The sequence below is a fragment of the Paramisgurnus dabryanus genome, chromosome 22 (genome assembly GCF_030506205.2).
Source record: "Paramisgurnus dabryanus chromosome 22, PD_genome_1.1, whole genome shotgun sequence".
NCBI classification, from domain to species: Eukaryota; Metazoa; Chordata; class Actinopteri; order Cypriniformes; family Cobitidae; genus Paramisgurnus; species Paramisgurnus dabryanus.
In genome coordinates, this window is record NC_133358.1 from 2,095,690 (window position 1) to 2,117,887 (window position 22,198).

Genomic DNA, 22,198 nt, shown 5'->3' on the forward strand with positions numbered 1-22,198 from the left:
TTGGGTACTTAAGACACACTTAAAAATGTCAGATTGTTATTGCATTAGATTATAAAAAGATCAAGTCAGTGACATTTAACAGAAAGAAAGATACTGCACATACACTTCTCAAAAAATGTTTTTGTATTTTTTAATATTATAGCCTTCTCAAAAAAACATTACTCACTTTCTGGCCAATTTTGCAATGCCATTCAGTTTTGAGCATCTAAATGTGTCTAAGGGCCACTTTACTGTATTCCTAAAGTTTTGCCTGTAAACGCATAAGACATTTTCAGAAATCACCTTAATCCCTGATTTATCATATGTTTGGTATAATAAAGGGTGTATTAGTCAGTGCTTAGCTAACATGAACTAACAATGAACAATACAATAAATCTAAGCATTTATTAATCTTAAATCATGTTGTTAATTTTGGCGTTTACTAATAGATTTATTAAATCAAGCGTTGTAGCTGTAACATTAATACATTCATATTTAAGGTATTACTGTTGATATAACATTACGATACCATTGAACCAACCGCAACTTTTTCTAAGTCTGGATGAATATTGGCATGCAGTGCTCTGCGACTGACATCCAATAAGCTCATAGTGACCTTGACCACAGTGTCAGACCACAAGTCTGTTTATGTTCAGTGATTCTGTGTGGTTTGCTTCAGTAAACACACACCTCATTAATGGAGGGAGTATTTGCATCTCTGGATTCACTTGTTTATGTGAACTTCCCACAGCGAGCTCCACAAGTCTCCTAATTAATGTTAATTATAACAATATAAACTCTTCTAATCGCTGATGCTATAGGACAGTTGATAGTTAGTTGCCAGGAATGTTTTTCTGGGAGTTAGCACATTTAAAGTTGTTGGTTGGTGTTTTTGTCTCTGTTTAATATCTTTCACAAAAGGCGGATAAAGACAACAACATGGCCTTTCGAGATCTGGTAGTGATTTTCCACAGGGAAAAATAAATTATTAAAATAAATGGGTTGAAGACAGCAATAGACGCTATACTATTAATTCACAGACCGGCCACGATTTTAATGATCCCTGGAAATAAGTGTAATGTTATGTGAGGTTACCCAATATGAGTGGAACTCTACATTCACAGTGTGACAATCACATTCTTGTGCGTTTACAGTCAAGACGGATGACCAATGATTTATTTTGGATGTACTGTAGTCATCTGTCTAGCACACACATGACTAATCTCCAAATATAGGAGAAATGGGAATTATAGACATATATTAGCAATATAAATGGAAAATGACCAATAGGTTTTAGCTTATCCAGAAACAGCTAGGCTTTCATGTGCGAATCATTTTATGATTATCCTGTGCAAATTTACTTAAATTATTTTTGTACAGTATAGTGTAATCTCTTGAATTCAGTCTGAAAAGCTACCTTAACATTATTGTGTGTTGTAAGTCATTTTTCCTTATAATCCAGCATGAATGCACAAAAGAATAGTTAACCTATATTCCAATGTGGGAAACAAAATAATTTTAGGAAAACTTGTCTCTATCAATGAAATGACACAACAAAGAGGGGTGTTAAACATAAATCTATATTTGCTATATTTTGTGTCCTCCGACACCAAACAACAGCTTTATGTGAGGAACAGACTGAAATTTGAGTTCATTGATAATATTTAAATCTTATTTACACTTCTCTCGTGTTTCACATGTCATAAGTCTGAATATGAAGATGGCATTATTCACATGAAATCGGTGTAGGCCATATCTGAATTTGAATTGATTTGTAGTTATAACTATTGTAAAAGATTGTTCTTTTATTGTTGTTGTCAAATTTGTAGTTTGACAGATCTTTGTCACCACATGCCACTGTCACTGGGCACTACCCTTTCCAAAAGTAACCTCTTTAGGTCCAGAGGTGTATATTAGTACCTCCGTAGTATCAAAGAGTGCACACTTCTACCTTAAAAGTACATATTGGTACCAAATGTATAGACAATGTATCGGTACATAAATTGTGCATATTAGGACCTTTTTAACGGGTACCACCCCAGTGACAGCTTGGGACCATTTCTCTGACGGTACTTATGGAAAAGAGTCAACATTGTTCAAAATGAATCTTTTTGTACGATGTAGAAGACAAATGACTTTGGTACAACATAAGGGTGAATATTAGTTAAAGTATTTCTTTAAAAGAGTATCAGCTCCTTGTTTGTTTGAGATCAGAAGCAGAATTATTACCAATGGTTTCCTAAGAATAAGGGAACTATTTGAAAATGTAATGTGATGTTTGTGGCATGAAGTAAAGAAGATATAAAGTTGTTTATAATTTCAATGGGAGTTCTTGCTGATGAATCTTGATCTGTTTACAGAAGGGTAGAGGATACCCTAAGCTTTTCTTGGCACAGACCATTTTGAGGAAACTCCCATCTCTTGTTTGCAGTGGTAATACTGTGTGTTTGCATTTATTTATGGATAAAGGGGATCTTTCAGTAATCCATGGAAAATCCACAGGGAAAAGGCACCCCTGTTTTCTCTCTCTTTTTTGGTTAATGGTTACTTTTCCACCTGGATCTTCTGTGTTAACTCACATTTCCTCTCTTATACACACACACAAACCCATTCTTTATCACACAACACGTTTTAACTAGATCCCGGCTGACAGTTTCCCACTTAGTCAACAACCACCCAGGAGAGCACAGGTACTGTAAGCTTGGCTTTAGGCTTGTAAAGCAAAATAAAACGTGACCCATACAAACCATTTTAGGGGTTTTCTCAGAAGATTAACAAGGTCTAGACATTCACTGCTTCTTTTAGCTGTATGCATTGTCTAGACTATTAAACGAAAGCATTATTATTTTGATCTTCTGCTTTCAATAAAATCTTTCAGTGCGCTGAGCTCCAAATACGGGCTAAGCAATTTATTTTGCACCACAGCGTGTTCCTACACCCTCATCTCATCATGTAATTAGTATGCCACAATCTGTCAATGAATTGTTTGATGTTGGCAGGTTTTGCACAACATGGATGACCTCTTTTGAAAGACTACCCATGGGTCACTGACTCAGGATGACTGTATCACTTCTAGTCTGCATGCGGGTGTTAACAAGGAAATTAAGAAAGGAATTTGAGTTATGCTCAAGCTCTGTAATGAAGAAAAGGGATTTTCTCAAGATTGACTCACAGGACAGATAAGAAGATTCAAAAACACACAGCGCATGAGACTTATGGCCAGAATATGCAAACATTTTCTCTGCTGATTTTGGAAAGAATCTGCAAAACAGATTTGAGGATGGTAAAATATGTTCGACTGAGCTGAGTACTACACTTACATTGGAAGGATTATCAAATTGGACAAAAAGTCCACATGAAAATCTAATCTGACTTTTTTTATAATGCACATTCTTGGATCCTACTGTAGACGATACACAAATTATTCCAGAGAAGATTGCAATCTAAACTTTCATTAAAATTTTATAACTTGATTTTTCCTCTAAAACCACTTTTTGATTCAGCTGATGTCCAATGAATTCATATCAAATTAATTTCTTCTTGTCAAATATCCCATTTCATTTACAGATACATCATCTGATAAAAGTAAACTATGTAGTGATCAACATTTCATTTTAATATTATTAAACATACATGCAATAAATTATTAGCATTTTAATAATGATTTTGGTATAACTAATAATCTGAGTATCTAGTTTTACGTTTATTTTATATAGTGCTTTTCATAATGTTTTATTGTTTCAAAGCAGCTTTACATGAAAATAAAGTTTAGAAAATGGAAAAATGATTATATGTATAGTATATACTTAAGCAATATCGCTCGAGTAGGATTGTGATATAGCTCTATATCATCACGACTTTGATTAGGCCAGAGGCACGAGGCCGTAGGCCGAGTAAAGGAGGCAATCACAGCCATGATGATATAGATCTATATCACACGACTCCGAGACTAATATTGCTTTTATACAACAGTTCGATGGCACACGTTTGAAAAAAGAAAACTAGAAAACAACAATGGAGTTATTTTAAAAGCCTGTTTGTTTGGGAACTTCTTTCTTTCGCCACGGGTTTGAGGGCGGCCAGAATGACAGTAACACTTTCTGCTGCTTTGAATCTCATAATAACTCAATGGACGGAATAGCCGTTTCTTTATATTACCGTTTCTTGGTCACAAAGTGTAGTTTTAAGATTAGTTCAGTCGAGAATGTATATGTATTATATTTAAATCTGCAGTCGATTAGTAAAGATAGCGCCTGTTTAAACGTTTGCTTAGTAAGATTCGGTACGTGAGAGATCCAGAACATGAGGGGACTTCAGTGTTCACTCGCCCCGCTGACCACCGCTCTCTCTGGGCTACATCTCGGACAGGAACTCCATGGCTCTGATGTTGGCCCTGTCTGTGTTTGATGGTCAAAAATGAGATCAAATCAGCAGTATTTGGTGTCATGATGAAACTATCACTTGTTTCTTATTCATATTTAGTGTCTTTTGTGTTGTTTTTGTTTTCGCGAAGTTAAAGTTAATAAAACTATACTTATATAATGTTACTATTGCTTTCCCATTTAATCTTAACGCGATACGAGCACTCGATTATTATTAGACTTTAACTAAACAGTTTTTTATAAGTGTCAGAGAGATGTTTTTTGCATGCTGCTTATAAATATATCAGTGGCGATATCTCATAACATGTTTTAATAGTCACGTCATGATAAAATAAATGATCAATGTCCAGATTTTTAAGCTGTGGTGCTTACCTCCCTGCTGAAAAAACAGCATCAAACCAGCATGGACCAGCATGGGAATTTTGCTGGTCTATGCTGGTTTAGCTGGTGGTCACAGCATACCAGCACCAAAACACAACATATGCTGGTATGACCAGCATGGGATGCTGGTGCTAATGCTGGTTTAGCTGGTGCTAATGCTGGTTTAGCTGGTGCTAATGCTGGTTTGTTGCTGGTTTAACTGGTGCTAATGCTGGTGCTGATGCTGGTTTAGCTGGTGTTCACTAGCAAACCAGCACCAAAACACAACATATGCTGGTCTTGCTGGTATGCTGTTTTTTTCAGCAGGGCTGCAGTTCCACTGTGTTTTGGCGTTCTGAGGAGAGAGATCGCTCCAGAAACAATTATTGTTTACATTCCTCTTTCCAAGTGTTGATTGTCCACACGATGTGACATTACTCCCATTAAGTTAAACTTAACATCCAAGAGCGCTGATCTTTGACGGAATAATCACTTCCGATTGGGATTCACACACTGATTCACGAGCTAGTGAACTAATGAGACACACGGAGAGTGTTTAAAAACAGTACGTCTGTGTGTGTGCGTGCAGTTTTTCCAGTCAGAGACGAGCCTGTTTAAAAAACCTCCATTCACTAATACTAAAATGACCAGTAGGTGGCGGAATGATACAAAATGGTGAAGCGGTTACTGTGCCGTTATCAGCAGAATATCGCACGCCTCTTAGCCAATCAGATTCGAGAACCAGAAAGAACTGTTGTATAAAATACAATAGATTCCACATTTGATTGTCCTTTAAATATAATCCAATTAACATAATCTAATTAACCCATGTATACTTTACCTCTGACTATGATACATTTAGTCAATTTATATGAAAAATGACATTTAAACTAAACATGCCTTTCTGTCTTACATAGAAACAGCCCTTAAAAGAAGAACAAATTATAATAGATTCGTAAAATCAGCAAAAAAGGAAAATCATTTCAGACATGAAGCAGTTTCAGTTGACATTTATTTAAGTAGTGCTTTTAAATTTTTGCATTGTTGCAAAGCAGTTTTACATTACATACATGCTAGTACAGACAAAACACACAGAAAATTTCAGATTACATGAAATGCGACAAAACTATGGAAAACGATACAAAACAGGAAAATAATGATATCATGTACAATCAGAATTTGCAACAATACTACAAAATGTAAATAAAATGTACATGACTTTTTGATACGTTTTTTTAATAACAGACACTTTTTACAGAGTAACAAAATTTAAAATAAATATTGTGGTCAAAAGTAAAAGTGATGACATTGTACAGTATTTATACATTTAGCAGATACTTTTATAAATAGCAGCTTACAAATGAGGGATAATTTAAATAAATTTGTCATACATGAGCCAAATACTTGTTTTTAAAATACTATAGATTGTTATAGATAATAGATTGTTCTTAAAAAAGTAGTTGAACTTTTCAGCATTCTGAACAGTATTTCTTTTTTATAAAAGTCCTAATGAATTATCTTGCCTTAAATTCCTGAATAGTTTGGGTGCCGTTCCCAGAGATCTTTCACTGGACTAAAGATTTTTGGACAGCGATTATCTGAGAAGGAATGTGAGTTTTAATCTGAGTTAAACACACATGCTGATGTTGATGATCATGAGGTCAGCAGATAAGCTTCTTTGAGAGAACGTTCTCTTAGCTTCTGTCTTAACCATGAAGTCCTGATATTATCTCTGCATCTCACGCCATAGCCGTCAGACATGCCTTTACGGTTGCAGCTTTCTGCCATCGGTCCTGAGGAATGTGCCGACGTTCTCTGCAGGTAGCTTCTGTCGTCCACAGTTTGCTTTTATCAGAGATCATGTATCAGGGATGTGATTCCCGATAAATAAGAATCTGAGAACAATAAACCTTGCGTGGCATTGCCTTTTGGTTCTGTCAGATGAAATGATGTTCACTGGACTGAAGGATAAGGTGAGAGAAGATAAAGCAGAACCAAACATCTGATTACATGATAAATCCCTTGTTGCTTAACATCACATCAATGTAGGCTTTTGAAAGTGTCACGCTAAGAGGGAATAGAGAACCAGGTTGCATTTTCTGCTCTTCCTGCAAATTTGTTACAATATTTTCTGCGGTGCATTAAAACTCTCAAGAGAAACCTCACAAAGGCAGCATACTGTATTGTGTAAACAGCATCTGGTCAGCTGACTGTAGTAACCACAGCGTTGAGAAACTTGCAGGATTTATTGATACTCAGTGTTATCACTGAGTGTAGGCTGTAGTGTAGAAAATAAAGAAAGAATTCATTTATACAATGTATGTAGTTTGTTTGTGATGTTGTGTAGTTTGTGATGTTTCGTGGTTTGTTTGTTATGTCATATATGTTTGTAATGTCGTGTAGATCGTTTTTGATGACATGTAGTTTGTTTGTGATGTCATGTAGTTGGTTCGTAACGTCATGTAGTATGTTTGTGATGTTGTGTAGTTTGTTTGTAATTACATGTAGTTTGTTTGTGAAATCATGTAGTTTGTTTGTAATGTCATGTACTTTGTTTGTGATGATGTGTGGTTTATTTGTGATGTTATGTAGTTTGATTGTGATGTCATGTAGTTTTTTTTTGTGATGTCATGTAGTTTGTTTGTGATGTCATGTAGTTAATTTGTGATGTCGTGCTGGAAGAGGACTCTTCTGTGTATTTAGCTGAATTTAATAACATACACTCACAACAACTTCTACAAATCACTCAAACACACACATACACTCTCTACTTGTAATTTCAAACAATTGCATTTTTATTGAACAAAGGACAATAATATCAATATTACACTAGTGTATCCTTTATATATATATATATATATATATATATATATATATATATATATGATAAATAAACAAAAATAACAAAAAATTAGATAATTTAAAATAAAAATAAAGACATTGTTGCTAGGGGGCTCTCTACTTGTAAATAAATGTTGTGCAGTGCCTACAATGACAATATAAAGGAAATGCATAAGTTTTCCAGATTTATGACTTCATTGTGTTTCCTTCAGGCAGCAATGAATGTGTCTTTATTTAATAAAGTTTGTAAGGAGCGTAATCATTCAGCCTGTCAATAGTCCCGAGCTAATATGTAACCCTCGACCACAAAACCTCTTAAGTCCCATGGGTATATTTGTAGCAATAACCAACTATACATTGTATGGGTCACAATTTTTATTAAAATTCATGTTGCATGAAGATATTTAGTAAATTTCCTACTGTAAATATATTTAAAACTTTATTTCTATGAGCGGATGCAGTTGTAAGCACTTCATTTGCAAAACTTTAAAGAGGATTCTCTCAATATTTTGATGTAAGCTATCAGATTCCAGATTTAAAAATAGCTGTATCTTGGCCAAATATTGCACTATCCCAACAATAGGATTTAGAAAAACATATTTATTCAACTTTCAGGTAATGTCTAAATATCAATAAAAAATACCCTTTTGACTGGTTTTGTGGTCCAGGGTGACTGCCTAATAACGCTAGATTGTAAAATCCAACAAGTTAACCTTACTTTAAAAAAGCATGCAAACTGAATGTTTTGAGAAAAATGATATGAGGGTTGTATGTTACTATGAACTATGCATTTGATTAACAGAACAACATCATTATGAATAATGCCTTAGTCACAATATTATTTTATTACACATTATAAAAGCAGACAACATCTAAACACTGCTGCAATCGGAAGACAATTATTTCAATAAAAGCTAAGGGTCAAGATCCCAACTACAACCTACAATGACCACTATAATGGTGACAACAAACTAAATAATTAAAAAATTAATTTGAGCTAAACCTCAGTAACTTTGTACATGTATGAACATAAACTACAAAAACTGTTTTGTAATGAGTAAAGATGATTGTTGTTTTGGAGTTTATGGAGTTGCTTCTTGTGATAAGTTGACTTGACTGAGTCAACAAATCTTTTTTTTTTTACAATGCGATTGTTTGAAGTCCCCACTCAAATCAATGAGTTAACTCTAACTTAATAAAAACTAGTAAGAAGTGATACTGATTAAAGGGATAGTTCACCCAAAAATGAAAATTCTGTCATCATTTACTCACTCTCATGTTGTTACAAACCCGCATACATTTCTTTGTTCTGATGAACACAAAGAAAGATATTTTGAGAAATGTTTGTGTCCAAACTGTTCGTGGACCCCATTTACTTCCATAGTAGGAAAAAATAATACTATGGAAGTAAATGGGGTCCACGAACGGTTTGATTACAAACATTTCTCAAAATATCTTTCTTTGTGTTCATCAGAACAAAGAAATTCATACAGGTTTGTAACAACTTGAGAGTGTGTAAATGATGACAGAATTTTCATTTTTGGGTGAACTATCCCTTTAAAGTTTACTAATTAGTCAGAATACAAACTCATTTTAGTTTGGATGCTGCCATGAAAAAGTAGAGGTTTAATTTCTAGATGAGTTTCGATTGAGCTTCAGAGCTGACTGTCCTAACTAGAGTTTCCAAAGGGAGACATTTGTGAAGGTAAATTGCAGAGAATAGAGAAAGAGAGAGAGAGAGAGAGAGAGAGAGATTGGCTGTTCTACTTACTGCTCTGGAATGCAAGCCACCAATATTTTGACTTCTCCTTTGGAAACAGCTGCGTTTCCTTTTTCAAAGATATTTTTTCCTTATTTATCAGATCCCTCAGGGAAAATCCATCTCTGCTGTCTGACACAGACTTCCTCCTCTAAATCTGTGTTTCTGGCCAGCATTGAGTTCACACACACCTGCTGCAGCACACATAGATGGCTCTAACAGGTCTCTCTTTCTTTCTTTCTTTCTTTCTCTCTCTCTCTCTCTCTGCCTGAAATGCTCACTAACATACAGACACACAGGTAGTGATGCTAGCAGATGAGACATTCATAAACACACAATACCTCAACACACACTACAGCTATATTTGGATACAGAAAGATGTCCTCACCGATCAAAGGACTTTTAGAACGACATTACAAAGGACATTAATGACGAAATAATGGTCAATAACAGAAACTCTTTCAGTATTAGTTAAGTTTGAAAAACAAAAGTGGACGAGTAGTAAGACAATGTATCAAAAATAATGTTATATTTAGTCGGGCTTGTAACCCGAAGGCCATCAGTTTGATTCTCACGGCCGGCAGGTTGGGAATGTTGTGCCCTTGAGCGAGGCCTGTTTCCACCAATTACTCCCTGGCCGCTGCAGTGCCCACTGCTCTGTGTGTGTGTCTATGTGTGTGTGTGTGTGTGTGTGTGTGTGTGTGTGTGTGTGTGTGTTCACTAGAGGTCACATTTCGAGTGTGTGTTACCATACTTGACAGTCACATCACTTTCATCGAGTATAAAACTAACATGTTTGGCTGCATGTCAAGTCTGTAACGTGGTTTAAAAATAGTTTATTATTACCAAAACATTATGTACCATCCAAAATAGTTTTGTCAGTGAGTTATACTTTTATTGACGTTTCTTTTTGCAGAAAAAGCGGGAAAGAAGTGTTTGTTTTCCAGGCTTTTCCCTCTACTTTAGGGAATTTCTGTCTTATAGAAAAAAAGACATTATTATATTTGTTGACAGGACTTTGGCCTGCATTAGTACTCAAGTGAAAATGGATTTGTTTCATGCCCGTTGAAGAAAGAACAGCCAATTCTTGTGAGGCTGTTAGTCTGTATTATACAAGATCATTATTTACACTCTTACACAGAACAAGTATTTGGGTTTAAATCTCACGCTCGTACAGTACAACATTCCTTTCTGTTTAGTGTAATTCTGCTACTGACACACAGGTATGGCCTTCTGACTGCTGCCATTCACTATTGAGATGAGTTTCTGAAATGAGGACGCTCAGACATCTTTTAACACAGTCCAAATTATCCCAAATTACTGCTGTTCTCTGGATGCCTTACAACTCTATAGAATTTCAAACATGAAAACAAATCATAAAATAATGAATTAAAAGGCCAACAACAATTCTGATAGAGCCCAATGCCAGTTAGCTCTGTACAATGCCTTCCATAATGTTTAAGACAAAGTGTTTGTATTTTATTCTTAACTTTCTTCTGTACACTGTACATTTTAAATCTGTAATCAACCACAAGGTATTTTTTAGATTTTGGTTTCAATACACATACATAACAACACTTTTTAGATTTTTACTCCGATGCTGTAATGTTTGGAAAGCAGCAATAATATGTGAAATAAAGGTTACCTTTAGTACTTAACAAATTGTATTTAATTAAATTTAGCATTTGCTATATCATCTCTATAATGTTGTGTCAGGCCTTCAGCCCCCGCATGTCTACCGATCTGTCTATCAATACTTATCTCCTGAATAATATCATGTTGGCTTTTTCAAATAACTTTAAGTTAAAAAACGAATGGATCCGTGAATAAGCTTCATGATTTTCAGGTTTTCTCTTTCCCAGTGAGTCATGTATCTAAGTGATGGATCTTTGTGACCATTCACCAGGGTCATATGGTTTGCCATGTACTCTTCGACCTTTGCTGACCCATACCCAGAGCTTTGACTCCTGTAGTGTCGACTTTGATGCCTTTCATGGGTCAGAGACCTAGATCAGTTTTTAGGAAATACCCAGGGAACTTAAATTCTGCCACATCACAGCTGCCCAACTACAAAACTATATGACCAGCAAGACTTTAAAGCTGGAGATTCAGCGGTCTCAGTGTCTATCCATAGATTATACATATTTACAAGATTTACAAAAAAATAGGCACTTTCCAATATATTTTGATGTCCTGAAACGTTCACTGCTTCTGGCTGCTTTATACAACATAGCAATGTTAATTTTTACAATTTCATATATTTTTATGTAAATATTAACTATTTATTTATCAAAAATGCAATGTATGTGTTACTTTCATTTTCTGTACAACATGCCACTGCCTAAATTTTCCTCACAACCTTTATCATGAAAGATATGACTATTTTATAGAAGTAGATAGTCATATTTCATTTTTCTCAGTCTTTTAAAAGAATGTGGTGTTCAAGAATTCATTCATTCACATAAACTGTTATTGCACAATATAAGTCGTTATTTATTTTAGCCATTATTTATGTAGAAAGAGAAAGCTCATAAAACTTTTTGACCTCCTGAGACACTGATCTTTGAAAAAGGTGAAAATAGACTTTTATAAGAACCCTTTTTTTTTGTGGGAAGTACCAATGTACAATTTACAGTACAAAATGCAGCATCCCTGTAAAAATAGCGCTTATATTTGCATTCTTGTCTTCTTGAAACAAAAATCTAGGAAAAATGCCTAGGAACTTTTGTAACAGTGTTCTGCATCTTTATTGTTTTTCTCAAATATTAAGATTAAATATAGCACTCTTCTTCAATGTTTTGAAAAGTACAAAGCATGTGAATTGAATCAAGGCTGTCCATAATGGTTTTCTGTTGCTAAAAATTGAATCGTATCGTTTCACACTGTACTCACTTGACAATGCAATTCAGAGGTAGTAGGATATATAACCCAGAGTTTAAAACTAAAGTAATCCACTTCCCAAAAACTGCAAGTGTGAACTTGTGCGTAAAGCGATATTAAATGTGTTCTGAGTTTGTCACACCACAGCAAAATGTGTTATTAACCACCCAGCCAAATTTGAATGATAAAAAAGCCAAGTAAATCAAAAAAGCTGCTGTTCTCAAGCAGTGGGGGCGTGTTAGCTATCTGCGCTGAAACCACGCCCACTCGTTGCAAAGCTGCAAAGCATGTCTCTCTCAACTTCAGATACCGCTACAACCGGGTGTGCCTCATACAGCTTGAAAAGTGAAGCTGCTGGCTCTTTGATGGCCCCCTGTTGGCTGGCTGCAGTACAAGTCATAAACCCCGCCCTCTCCATGCAAACGAACGGGACTCGACTCTAAATAAAAAAAATGAACACTTCCAATATATATTTCCAAAAGATGGTTTTGGTCCTTAACGGTAGTTGTTATCAAGCTGATATATGTTCAATTGTTAATTTTTGTGATACATTTCATTTTAGCTAGTAATTTTATGCTATACTGTATAAACGGGGCGTGACATTATGATTGGCGTGGTTGAATTGAGCATGTGGGTGTTTGGGAAGAAGTTTGATACCGCGGCTCTGGCTCCACGAACGATTCCTTCTGCACATGTCCTGGCTCCAAACTGATGTTTTTACATAACATGGCAGCGCCCATGGTCGGACATATTTGGCTTCAATTCATTACAATGGAAGGAAGTGACGTCGCGTTATCCATCTTTTTTAACAGTCTATGGCTACAACTTGAATGGATGCTCGTGATCGTGGCCATGTTTTGTGGCTCCAGTGCATTATCAAGACACTGTTTTAGCCCTGCCAAAATAATCCTGAACACAGAAATGTGGAAAAACTGTTGAACGGTGTAATGCCACAATTAAGTACTACATAGTTCAAAGTCTTTGTAAAATGTTTCTGCAGTAATACATTTCTAACATTTATGTGTTTAGAAATAATTCTCTAAAATGACTTTACACAGACTTTAACACAAGGTTAAAAGTGGTCTTAAAGCTGCAATTTTTTGTGATCCCATTTTTCAAACTTTAGTTAGTGTGTAAATGTTCCTGTTAGAGTTTAAATAATACCTGCAAAATTATAAAGCACAAAGTTCAATGCCAAGAAATAGATTTTCTTTCGGAATTCTCTTGCACTGTAAAAAAAATCCGTAGAAATTACAATGTTATTGCAGCTGGGTTGCCAGTAATTTACTGTAGATTTACATTTATGTTATTTACTGGCAAGAGTTTGTTCAAAGTTAAATAAATTTTAAATATTAACAAGTCTTTATCTTTACAGAATAAAACTATACAATAACAGCCTCATGCAAAGCATTCTGGGAACCAGAAATCATCATCAACCTTTTTCTGTTTTTTGCTTCAGATTTTGTTTCCCAGAACGTTTTGCTTGATGCTGTTTTTTTATTTTTACTCTGTAAAGACAAAGACTTGTAAATGTTTAATGTTCATTTAACTTTGAACAAAATATTGCCAGTAAATAACATAAATTTAAATCTACGGTAAATTACCGGCAACCCAGCTGCAATTTCTACAGATTTTTTTTACAGCGTAGAGAACGGCCGGTTTGAGCTACATCCCTCTACTTCGCGGATATATGACGTCAATGTAAGAGATTTTGACTAACCTTTGCCTAAAGAAACACGTCAGATTCCAGCTAAGCTCAAACGGCTCTGGCTAAGCTAAGCTGCTGTCGAATCACAACACACTAAACAAACTACACAATCAGAACTCATTTTGCATTTATGAAAGAGAGACTACATAGAACAAGGAAGACATTAGCCAATTTTTAGGACAGTGAAAACAGCGCTATAGAGATAAGTAAATTGTGTGAAAAATAATGTTTTTTTACATGTGAAACATGAACATATTATATTACGCACGCTATTGAAGCTTCGCACGAGAAACGGGACCTGTGTTAATAATGTGTTAATATAATGTGTCTTGCAAGTTCAGTTCATTCAGATTATAAAATAAATGACTTGAAGCTTAAAGTTATTCTCGGTCTTCTACATTTGGGAATAAAACTGAAATAGAAGTCGCAAGAAACAGAGTCAGAATTGTGGTTTTGCCAGGTTTTGAGGTTGTGTATTTCCAGATAAAGTCTTAGTTGCAAATAGGGGTAAACTATCATTCACATTTTAAAAAGGAGGAAAACAAGCAGTCTACGAGTTCACCGATTCAAAGTGAGGGCCAGAAGCGTTTAATTACTGAAGCTGAACAATTAGATTGTGGTGGAAGTGAATGTGAATGGAGATTTTGAGGATAATTACATAAACACAGATGGATTCTTCACATGCCTGGTTTCACAGCACATTTTTATTGGTTAAGCTGAAGGAGACAGCTTTCAAATCAACTGTGTCTGACTCTTTCATGGGCTGAAGAGATGAAGGAAATAATTGCAGACTTTGTGTATGGTTAACATTTTGCTCACAAGTTTGTGGTGACTGATTTTGGATCGGGTGAAATAATTAAAATGGCTTTAAATATAAATGATGCTTTAATACGCTATATACTGTACACATAAGTAATGTTAATTAATGTAGGCCTATTTAATATAAATCATTAGCCATAATGGGACTTAATTTAAGTAAACGAGTTCATTATAAATCTGTAGAAGTATGCAGAAACCTATCAAGAACACATCTGGGTTCAACTTTGTTATAAAAAAAGAAATGCATTCAAATTTATATTTTGAAAAATGACATTTAGTGACTGACTTGGCCTGCGTGCATCTCTCCTTGTCACTTCAGAGCTCGTGGGGCACGCAAGCAATTAAAATAGTTATTGTGTTGTTGTGCAAGTCAGTCAGATAGAAATATCACAAATGTGACATCACAATGTGGTTGAATTAGAAAATGAGATGTTTTGGCAGTCTTAGTATCAGCACATGCTCTTTGTGCAGTGCTGAGGAAAGTTTTGAGGTATAACTCGATTTTCATGTCATGATGTTATTACGAATGGAAAGAAAAATGCCCCCCCCCCATTTGTATTTATTTATCCCTAAAGTAGTGTTTAATTTTTTCTATTTTGACCAAAATTTTGCATGACAGTACAAACTGTAATAAGCATCTCATGTTTTCCTTCTAGAGCAAATTTCCTTGATTAAAAATGCTTATTTAAGTTGAGTATGTGATAGAAGATTGTGAAAAAGATACACAATTAATCTTGTGGCAAGTTGGAGGAAGCGGATGTGAGGCAAGAATGGAAATGTAAAGTTGTTTTTCTGAGTGGTTGTGATAAGGAAGAAAAGTCAATGTGGTGAATAAATTATATGAATTACCGGCGGGCTACTTCAGGGGAAATGGTTTTTACATTTAATATGAGACCACGGACCACACTGAAGTCCATCCAGCCCTTATGTCACTGTCTTGCTCTTAGTCTCTCTGTGGCCCTGTTTACATCCGAAAGATGTGTTTTAGTTGATCAGATCACAAGTGGATGAGAAACACCTGGCGTTTTAATCCGTCTCTATTGTCTGCTTTCGGTCGATTCTGTTCTGATTACTTCAAGGGGTTGGTCTATTGCAGAGTCACTTTGCTTTCATTTAAAACGCGAGCGGGACCAATGACGTGTTTAAAGTGATATTATGTCAGAGTCTGCCGCTTTAACATGCTGCACAATGTTTTGTACATGTCAATGGAAGAGCTAAGAGCAATTGGTAAAATAAGCTTGAACAACTTGAAAAGGTGGCAAGCTTCAATAAAAGCCTATAGACCTCACTTAACAGTATGGGTTCAAGCAGTCAAGTCCGATGTAAAAACATTGATCAGTAGGCTGAGAGTAGGTGGTCTTTTGTGGCTGTTCAAACACATTCGACCACACGAGCATCTACAGCAAAAGCAGACCGGTCAAATGGGTTTTCGACAACCTCTGAATGTGGTCGAAAGTGGACGAGATCAAACGTTCACAGCCCGTTTACACCTGTATTTAGTGACTCTTTGTTATAACTCATTATCTCTGACTATTGTAGCTCACATCTTTACTGTAGGTCACAACCCACCTGTCCTGTGTGGGCTAATGATAATACCACAGAAAGTAAGAAACAGATGTTACACAGGTGGAGGTTAAGAATCAGTTCTAGTAAAAACAACACACTATCGAGCTTTATCATATACAGTAGCCCTGTTCTGTCTTTAGTCACATATCCATTTATCCCAGTTAAAATTGTTAGTAATTTCAGAGAAATTCAAAAATCTTACTTTACAATATCTGTTTGGAAAAGTATGATAAACAACTACATTATATTTAACAGGACAATGCGTGGGTCAGGGTAGCAAAAAGCAAAGGATATGAAAAGAGCAAAAATATTTCTCTTTACCCTGCCTAAAAATACCTCCATAGTACAAATTCTAATGGAATTTATTATAATACCATTATAAACTATCAGCTGTTTACCATTAAAGCCATTACAAAAGTCCAGTAGGACTTAAACATTTTCCATTGGTTCACATCCACCAGATAACATAACACCAACAGATTCCAACACATTACCAGTAGAGACCATCAGAGACCAATTATACTTTTCTTTAAAACCAATACAATCCCCATTATAACTCTTAAGTCCATTAGGATTTCTGTGATAGTTTCTATTGTTTTTAAGCAGGGTTGTCAACATTTGAACACATTCAAGATTTCTGAAATTGGCTGTATTTAGTAGGCATGAGTTTGGAGAGAGAATATACATTCACAAAAGGGCCCCCATAATGCCAGAAATATTGATGGTAGAGGTACATTTTTACATTGAATTTCTGGTAACCACAGCTGCTTAAAGTTATTTGCCTTATGCATACGTGTTTCTTTATAGATGTTTCGGTAGCACTTTAGTTTACAGTCCGTGTACTTACCTTGTACATATATGGTAAATAAGTTGTATTTACCGACAAATGTTGTATTTACCAGTAGTTAATGCATACGGTTATTTAATGCTTGGTTTAAAGGACAAAGATACTGAGTACCAAAATGGCAAAATGTTTGTTCTTAGTTATCATATACGTATGGTATAAGTATAACTTACACTTGCCTGCAGGTACCACACACTTATCGTGTATATACAATTTGTAAGTACAGTAGTGTTTTATATTAGTTATCATTGTACACTATAAATACCTGTCATTTACCCTAACTTGCCTGTAAATACTAAATACTTATACTGTACATTTATTTGTAAGTACAGTAATGTTTCTCGTTAGTTACAGTATACCTACACTATAAGTATGTATGTGTTATTACCCAGGACTTACTTAGAGTTACATAATAACTACCAAGTATGTACCACTGGTAAGTACAGCAATAATACCAATTAATTACCATGTAGATACCTAAAAGTAAGTACCACACATTTGTCGGTAAGTACAACTTATTTTCCATATATGAACAAGGTTAGTACACATACTGTAAAATAAAGTGCTACCATTGTTTGTAATATACCATTTCTTTATGTGTGTGCCTCTCCCTGGTTCACTGTCGTCACATCCCTCGCCTCTTTTCCTGTGTGGGGGAAGAATATCTGTGAAGATGATGAAGAACGCCAACACAGTGAAAGATACTTAGTACTTTCCACTTTGTCTCTGTTAAATGTTGCTTTCTCAAGCAACCCTGTGCACATTTTTGTTTAGTATGTGACCACACAGTTATTGTTGTGATCTTCGCTGAGTCTATTCGCTAAAAAAAACCCACATCAGATTATATGAGCTCTGTGGTTTAGATTGTGTCTCTTACTGTCATTGCCAAGTGTTTGATATAAGTATAATCTATCATTTGGAAAGCTTTCTTTTTTCCATTAACCTCTCAAGAAGGGATCTTTGCAAATTTCCGCTTTTATAAAGCAATGAAAGTTTGTGAAAGGACTATATATATATATTTTCCGTTAGACCCTAAGGGTTAATCTGATTTCTGTAACCATCTGTTTTATGCAAAGGGGCCAAGGTAATTTCTAGAGCCGTCACCCTTGTTACCGCATCTGCTGATGACCTTTAATATATCTGTCATCTTAAATGTTTTTGTTACTGATGAACTAGCTTCTGTTGATGAAACACATGTGGAAGTTTTTAATAAAGAAGTCTCAGCAGTATGTTGACACAGCCACGTTTAAACTTAATGTGCTGATGTGAAAAACACCACAAAGGGGACCTCTAGAAACTACTCCCAGTATGAATTATGCAGACGTATTGTGAACGGGAAAGGGTCTGGTGTTAAGCCATCACCATGTAAATCCCAATGCTGGAACTCTACTAAAGCAGACTCCCCCTACGCCTCGTTCTTTTATCTTCACTAAGGGGTCAAAAGTCCCACTAGATACTGCCTGTACTCTTTTTCATACAATGCAGGTGGGTTGTCCAAGGTTAGTCAGTCAGTTAGGGCATAGTATGTAGCACAAGGACAGGGTGTCCCTCAGGGAACCGTCTTAGGCTCTTTGAACTTTTCCCGAGAGGTTTGATTGTAATTGGTAATGCATGTATCAGGACAGCAGAACTGTTTAACTCCCTGCTTAAATAACATATCTTGACTACTGTAATTCAACAAGAAAAGAAAAGTGACCAATAACCCCTGGTTATCTCTAATTCATTCCTCAGTTTCACAGTTTGGTAAATTCCACAACTTTCTCTTGAGGAGGGAGGGTTGAGATGGAAGTGTGTGTTCCTCACCCAGGGAGGCATGGAAATACAATCAGAGCAGGACACTTTACCCCGGGCCCACAAGTGGGGAATCCGGCTGGACTTGTACATACAGTAAGAAATACAGCCCATGGGTCGACTGTAGGATCAAGAGGAAGGGCTGTTGGTGATGTGTGGGGAAGAGCATGACAAAGCTGTCATCTAAAGGGAAAACACACTCTTGTTAATCTAGTCTAGTCTGGTTTCCCTTGTTCCTTCTTCTGTATCTGAGTGGCTGCTAGCACTTAAAACTGCGGAGAACTGAACAGTCATGATTTTCCTTTGCTGTGGGAACAGCTTGAATAAATAAAGAATTAGTTTTCTACTTGAAAAAGTGAATCATTATTACAGCACATGCGCTGCACATCTGGTGCTCTGTGAAGTGGTGCTGTAATATAAATGCATATATGTATGGACCATATGGGTGAATTAGGTCAGACAATTACAGGTCATTATTGAGCACATTGCTTACCATGTCTTTGTGATGTTTTAAGTTCATAAAATAGTGAAATGTTAGAGAGTTAAGAAGTTGTGTCTTTTATTTAATATTTTTTTAATTTAGTATCAAAACAGCAATGTCTGAATGTGTAATTACAGAGCGGATATTATATTTAAAAAATTATTTAAAAAATCCTGATAATTTACTCATCCCTACTGCATGTCATCAAGATGTTTATGTCTTTCTTTGTTCAGTCAAGAAGAAATTAAGTTTTTTGAGGAAAACATTTCAGGACTTTTCTCAATTTAATAGACTTTATTGGACCTCAACAGTCTACAGTTTCAATGCAGTTTAAAATGGCAGTTTCAACGCAGATTCCAAGGGCCCAACCAATGTAAAAAGGTCTCATCTAGTGAAACAGGCGATATTTCGGCAAGAAACAAACAGTACTTTTAAACCCGACGAAAGGTCACAAATGACGTATGGGAAACTACCGCTCCAGTGTTCACAAAAATCCTGAAATGTTTTCCATTAAAAAACTTAATTTCTTCTCGACTGAACAATGAAAGATCTTGGATGACATGGGAGTGAGTAAATAATCTGGATTTTTTTATAAAAATTGGAATTTTATACCTTTAAAGGTATTGCGGAGGATTTTCTTTTTCCGGGTGGATCATCAAAACTATTGGTCCTCCTAGTTATCAATCATTTTGGTAATATGTTTGCTTAGGCCGTCGCATGTGCTGGTCCCTTTCTGCACGTGCACACTTTCAGGTGTATGTTTGTGGTGAGCAACGGTGCTCACAGTGTTTTTTCAAAATGTCTGAGGGTCGCAAGAGAAAAAGCGTACAAATTGTATGACAAGAAGAGAAAGGCCTCTGAAGAAAGAAACAAGACCAGAGTGTTTTTGGGAGAATATTTCACACAGGTTGGGCTTCCCATTGATGCCTCAGTTGTGAAGTTTCTACTTGACACGTAAAGTTTGTCATGCTATTTGGAGAAATCTATTTAAAATCACTGATAGTAAAAGTTGATGTAAGCTATGATTAGCGATGCTAGCCCTGGCACGGTACCACGCAGACACGGTAAACATCTCAATTTGTCTAAAGTAGCCTTATGACCAAATGGTAAAAGGTATTACACTGAAATGTTCGAAAACCTTGTGTGTTCATTTCTTAGTGTTCACCATAGTATTTATTACACAAATGCAAACAAGCTACTTCTCCATTGCAGATCATGTCTTGAGTCCTCACTCAATTGATCAGTTTAATAATGTTTGCAACTTGTAAACAGAGCGTGCACAAGAATAACTAGGCTCGTGCATGCACACGTTTAATAGCCGTTCCCTCTTGGGAGCAGGTAAAGTGTTGCGCATGTGCATTTTTTTCAAAAAGTGGAGGGCGGTTCTTTTCTAAAATTCAGCCAAATCTTCCGCTATACCTTTAAGTTTTACATGACAAGAAAATGTAACATTGCATAAGAACTGTAAGGGCTAAAAGCCATTTTATGCATGTTATTCTTTTAAATAAATTGAACAATCCTAAAGATTGCTCCTGACATGTAAGCAATACAGTAATGCTTTTGTCTCTTATAAAGACTATTGATTCATAGTGCTCTAAATCCTCTTGTTCTTTGTCTTTGGACAGTGGAGTTTGACAGGGAGTTGTCTCCACAGAGAAGACATCATAAAGAGTTTAAATTCAACCTGTCCCAGATCCCAGAGGGTGAAGCCATCACTGCTGCCGAATTCAGGATCTACAAGGAATGTGTGACCAGAGCTTTCCGCAATGAAACGTTCCTGCTTAGTGTGTTCCAAGTGATTGGAGAACACCCAGACAGGTAAATAACATATATAAACAACCTCTCCACCAAATGTTTCATTCATATTTCTAGGTTGTCCAAATTAGGTCAAGCTTCTTCTTTTGCAGCCAAACAGATTAGTTATCTACTTGTGCTCTAGGTTATTTTTTGTCTTGAAATTGAGGTCATGGAGGTCTTATAAAATTTCCAGACACACTTTTGAATTCAATGTTCCTCAAACACGATGCCCTCTCCATCATGCTTCAGAATTGTAATGAGGTTTTGTTATTGGTGTGCAGTTCCACTGTGCAGCACTGTGGAGTTTTTGCCAAAAGTTTAACTTCACTTTCTACACACAGAACATTGTCCTGATGGTCTTGGGAAAACTGGAGATGTCCATGATGTTTTGTTTGTAGTGTTCTTCTATGAGCACCAGTATAGTTCAGTGTTGTACTAAAGTGGACACATAGACTTTTCAAACAGAATAGTTTTTCTTGAAATCTTGCATTTACTTCTTTGTTCTTTCCAAACTCTTTCAGGATTGCTCCTTGTTGGAGCATCACTCCCAGGGGAAATAAGAACAGTTATTAATTTTGTCCTTTTGAATCTTGTGTTCTGTAAAAAAATCAGAATCAAATTGTGTTTGTCTATAGCTCTGAAAGCTATATTTACATGTATGCGTTTTAGTTTTAACATAAGATTCTTCAATTAAAAGGATCCCTTTGCAGCTGTTTGTACTGAATTTCATATCTGCATGATTTTATACTGCACGTGATGGAAGCGGATAGAGCGTGAAACAGAGTGCTTTTAACACTATATATCAGGATACATGTTAAATACTAGTTTGTATAGCATTTATAATCTGTGCCAATAGTTGGTGGCACTAAGTGCACTATTTAGGATGCAGGAATAAAAACAATGCACTTACTTATGTGTTCACTTATGTGCTTGCTTCGGCTGTTTGTGTCATTGATAAACACATAATGTGCTTAAAGAGACTGTTTGAACA

The 22,198-nt window shown here is 35.8% G+C and overlaps 1 protein-coding gene across 3 annotated transcripts in view; it reads left to right on the forward strand.

The window, feature by feature from the left end:
* Positions 1 to 22,198, forward strand: part of bmp6 (bone morphogenetic protein 6) — a 54,695-nt gene that overhangs the window by 1,302 nt on the left and 31,195 nt on the right. For all 3 annotated transcript variants that reach the window (XM_073813210.1, XM_065287977.2, XM_065287978.2), the window contains one exon: positions 21,036 to 21,228. In XM_073813210.1, the coding sequence (XP_073669311.1) occupies positions 21,036 to 21,228 (193 nt within the window). The remainder of the gene's footprint in view (positions 1 to 21,035; positions 21,229 to 22,198) is intronic.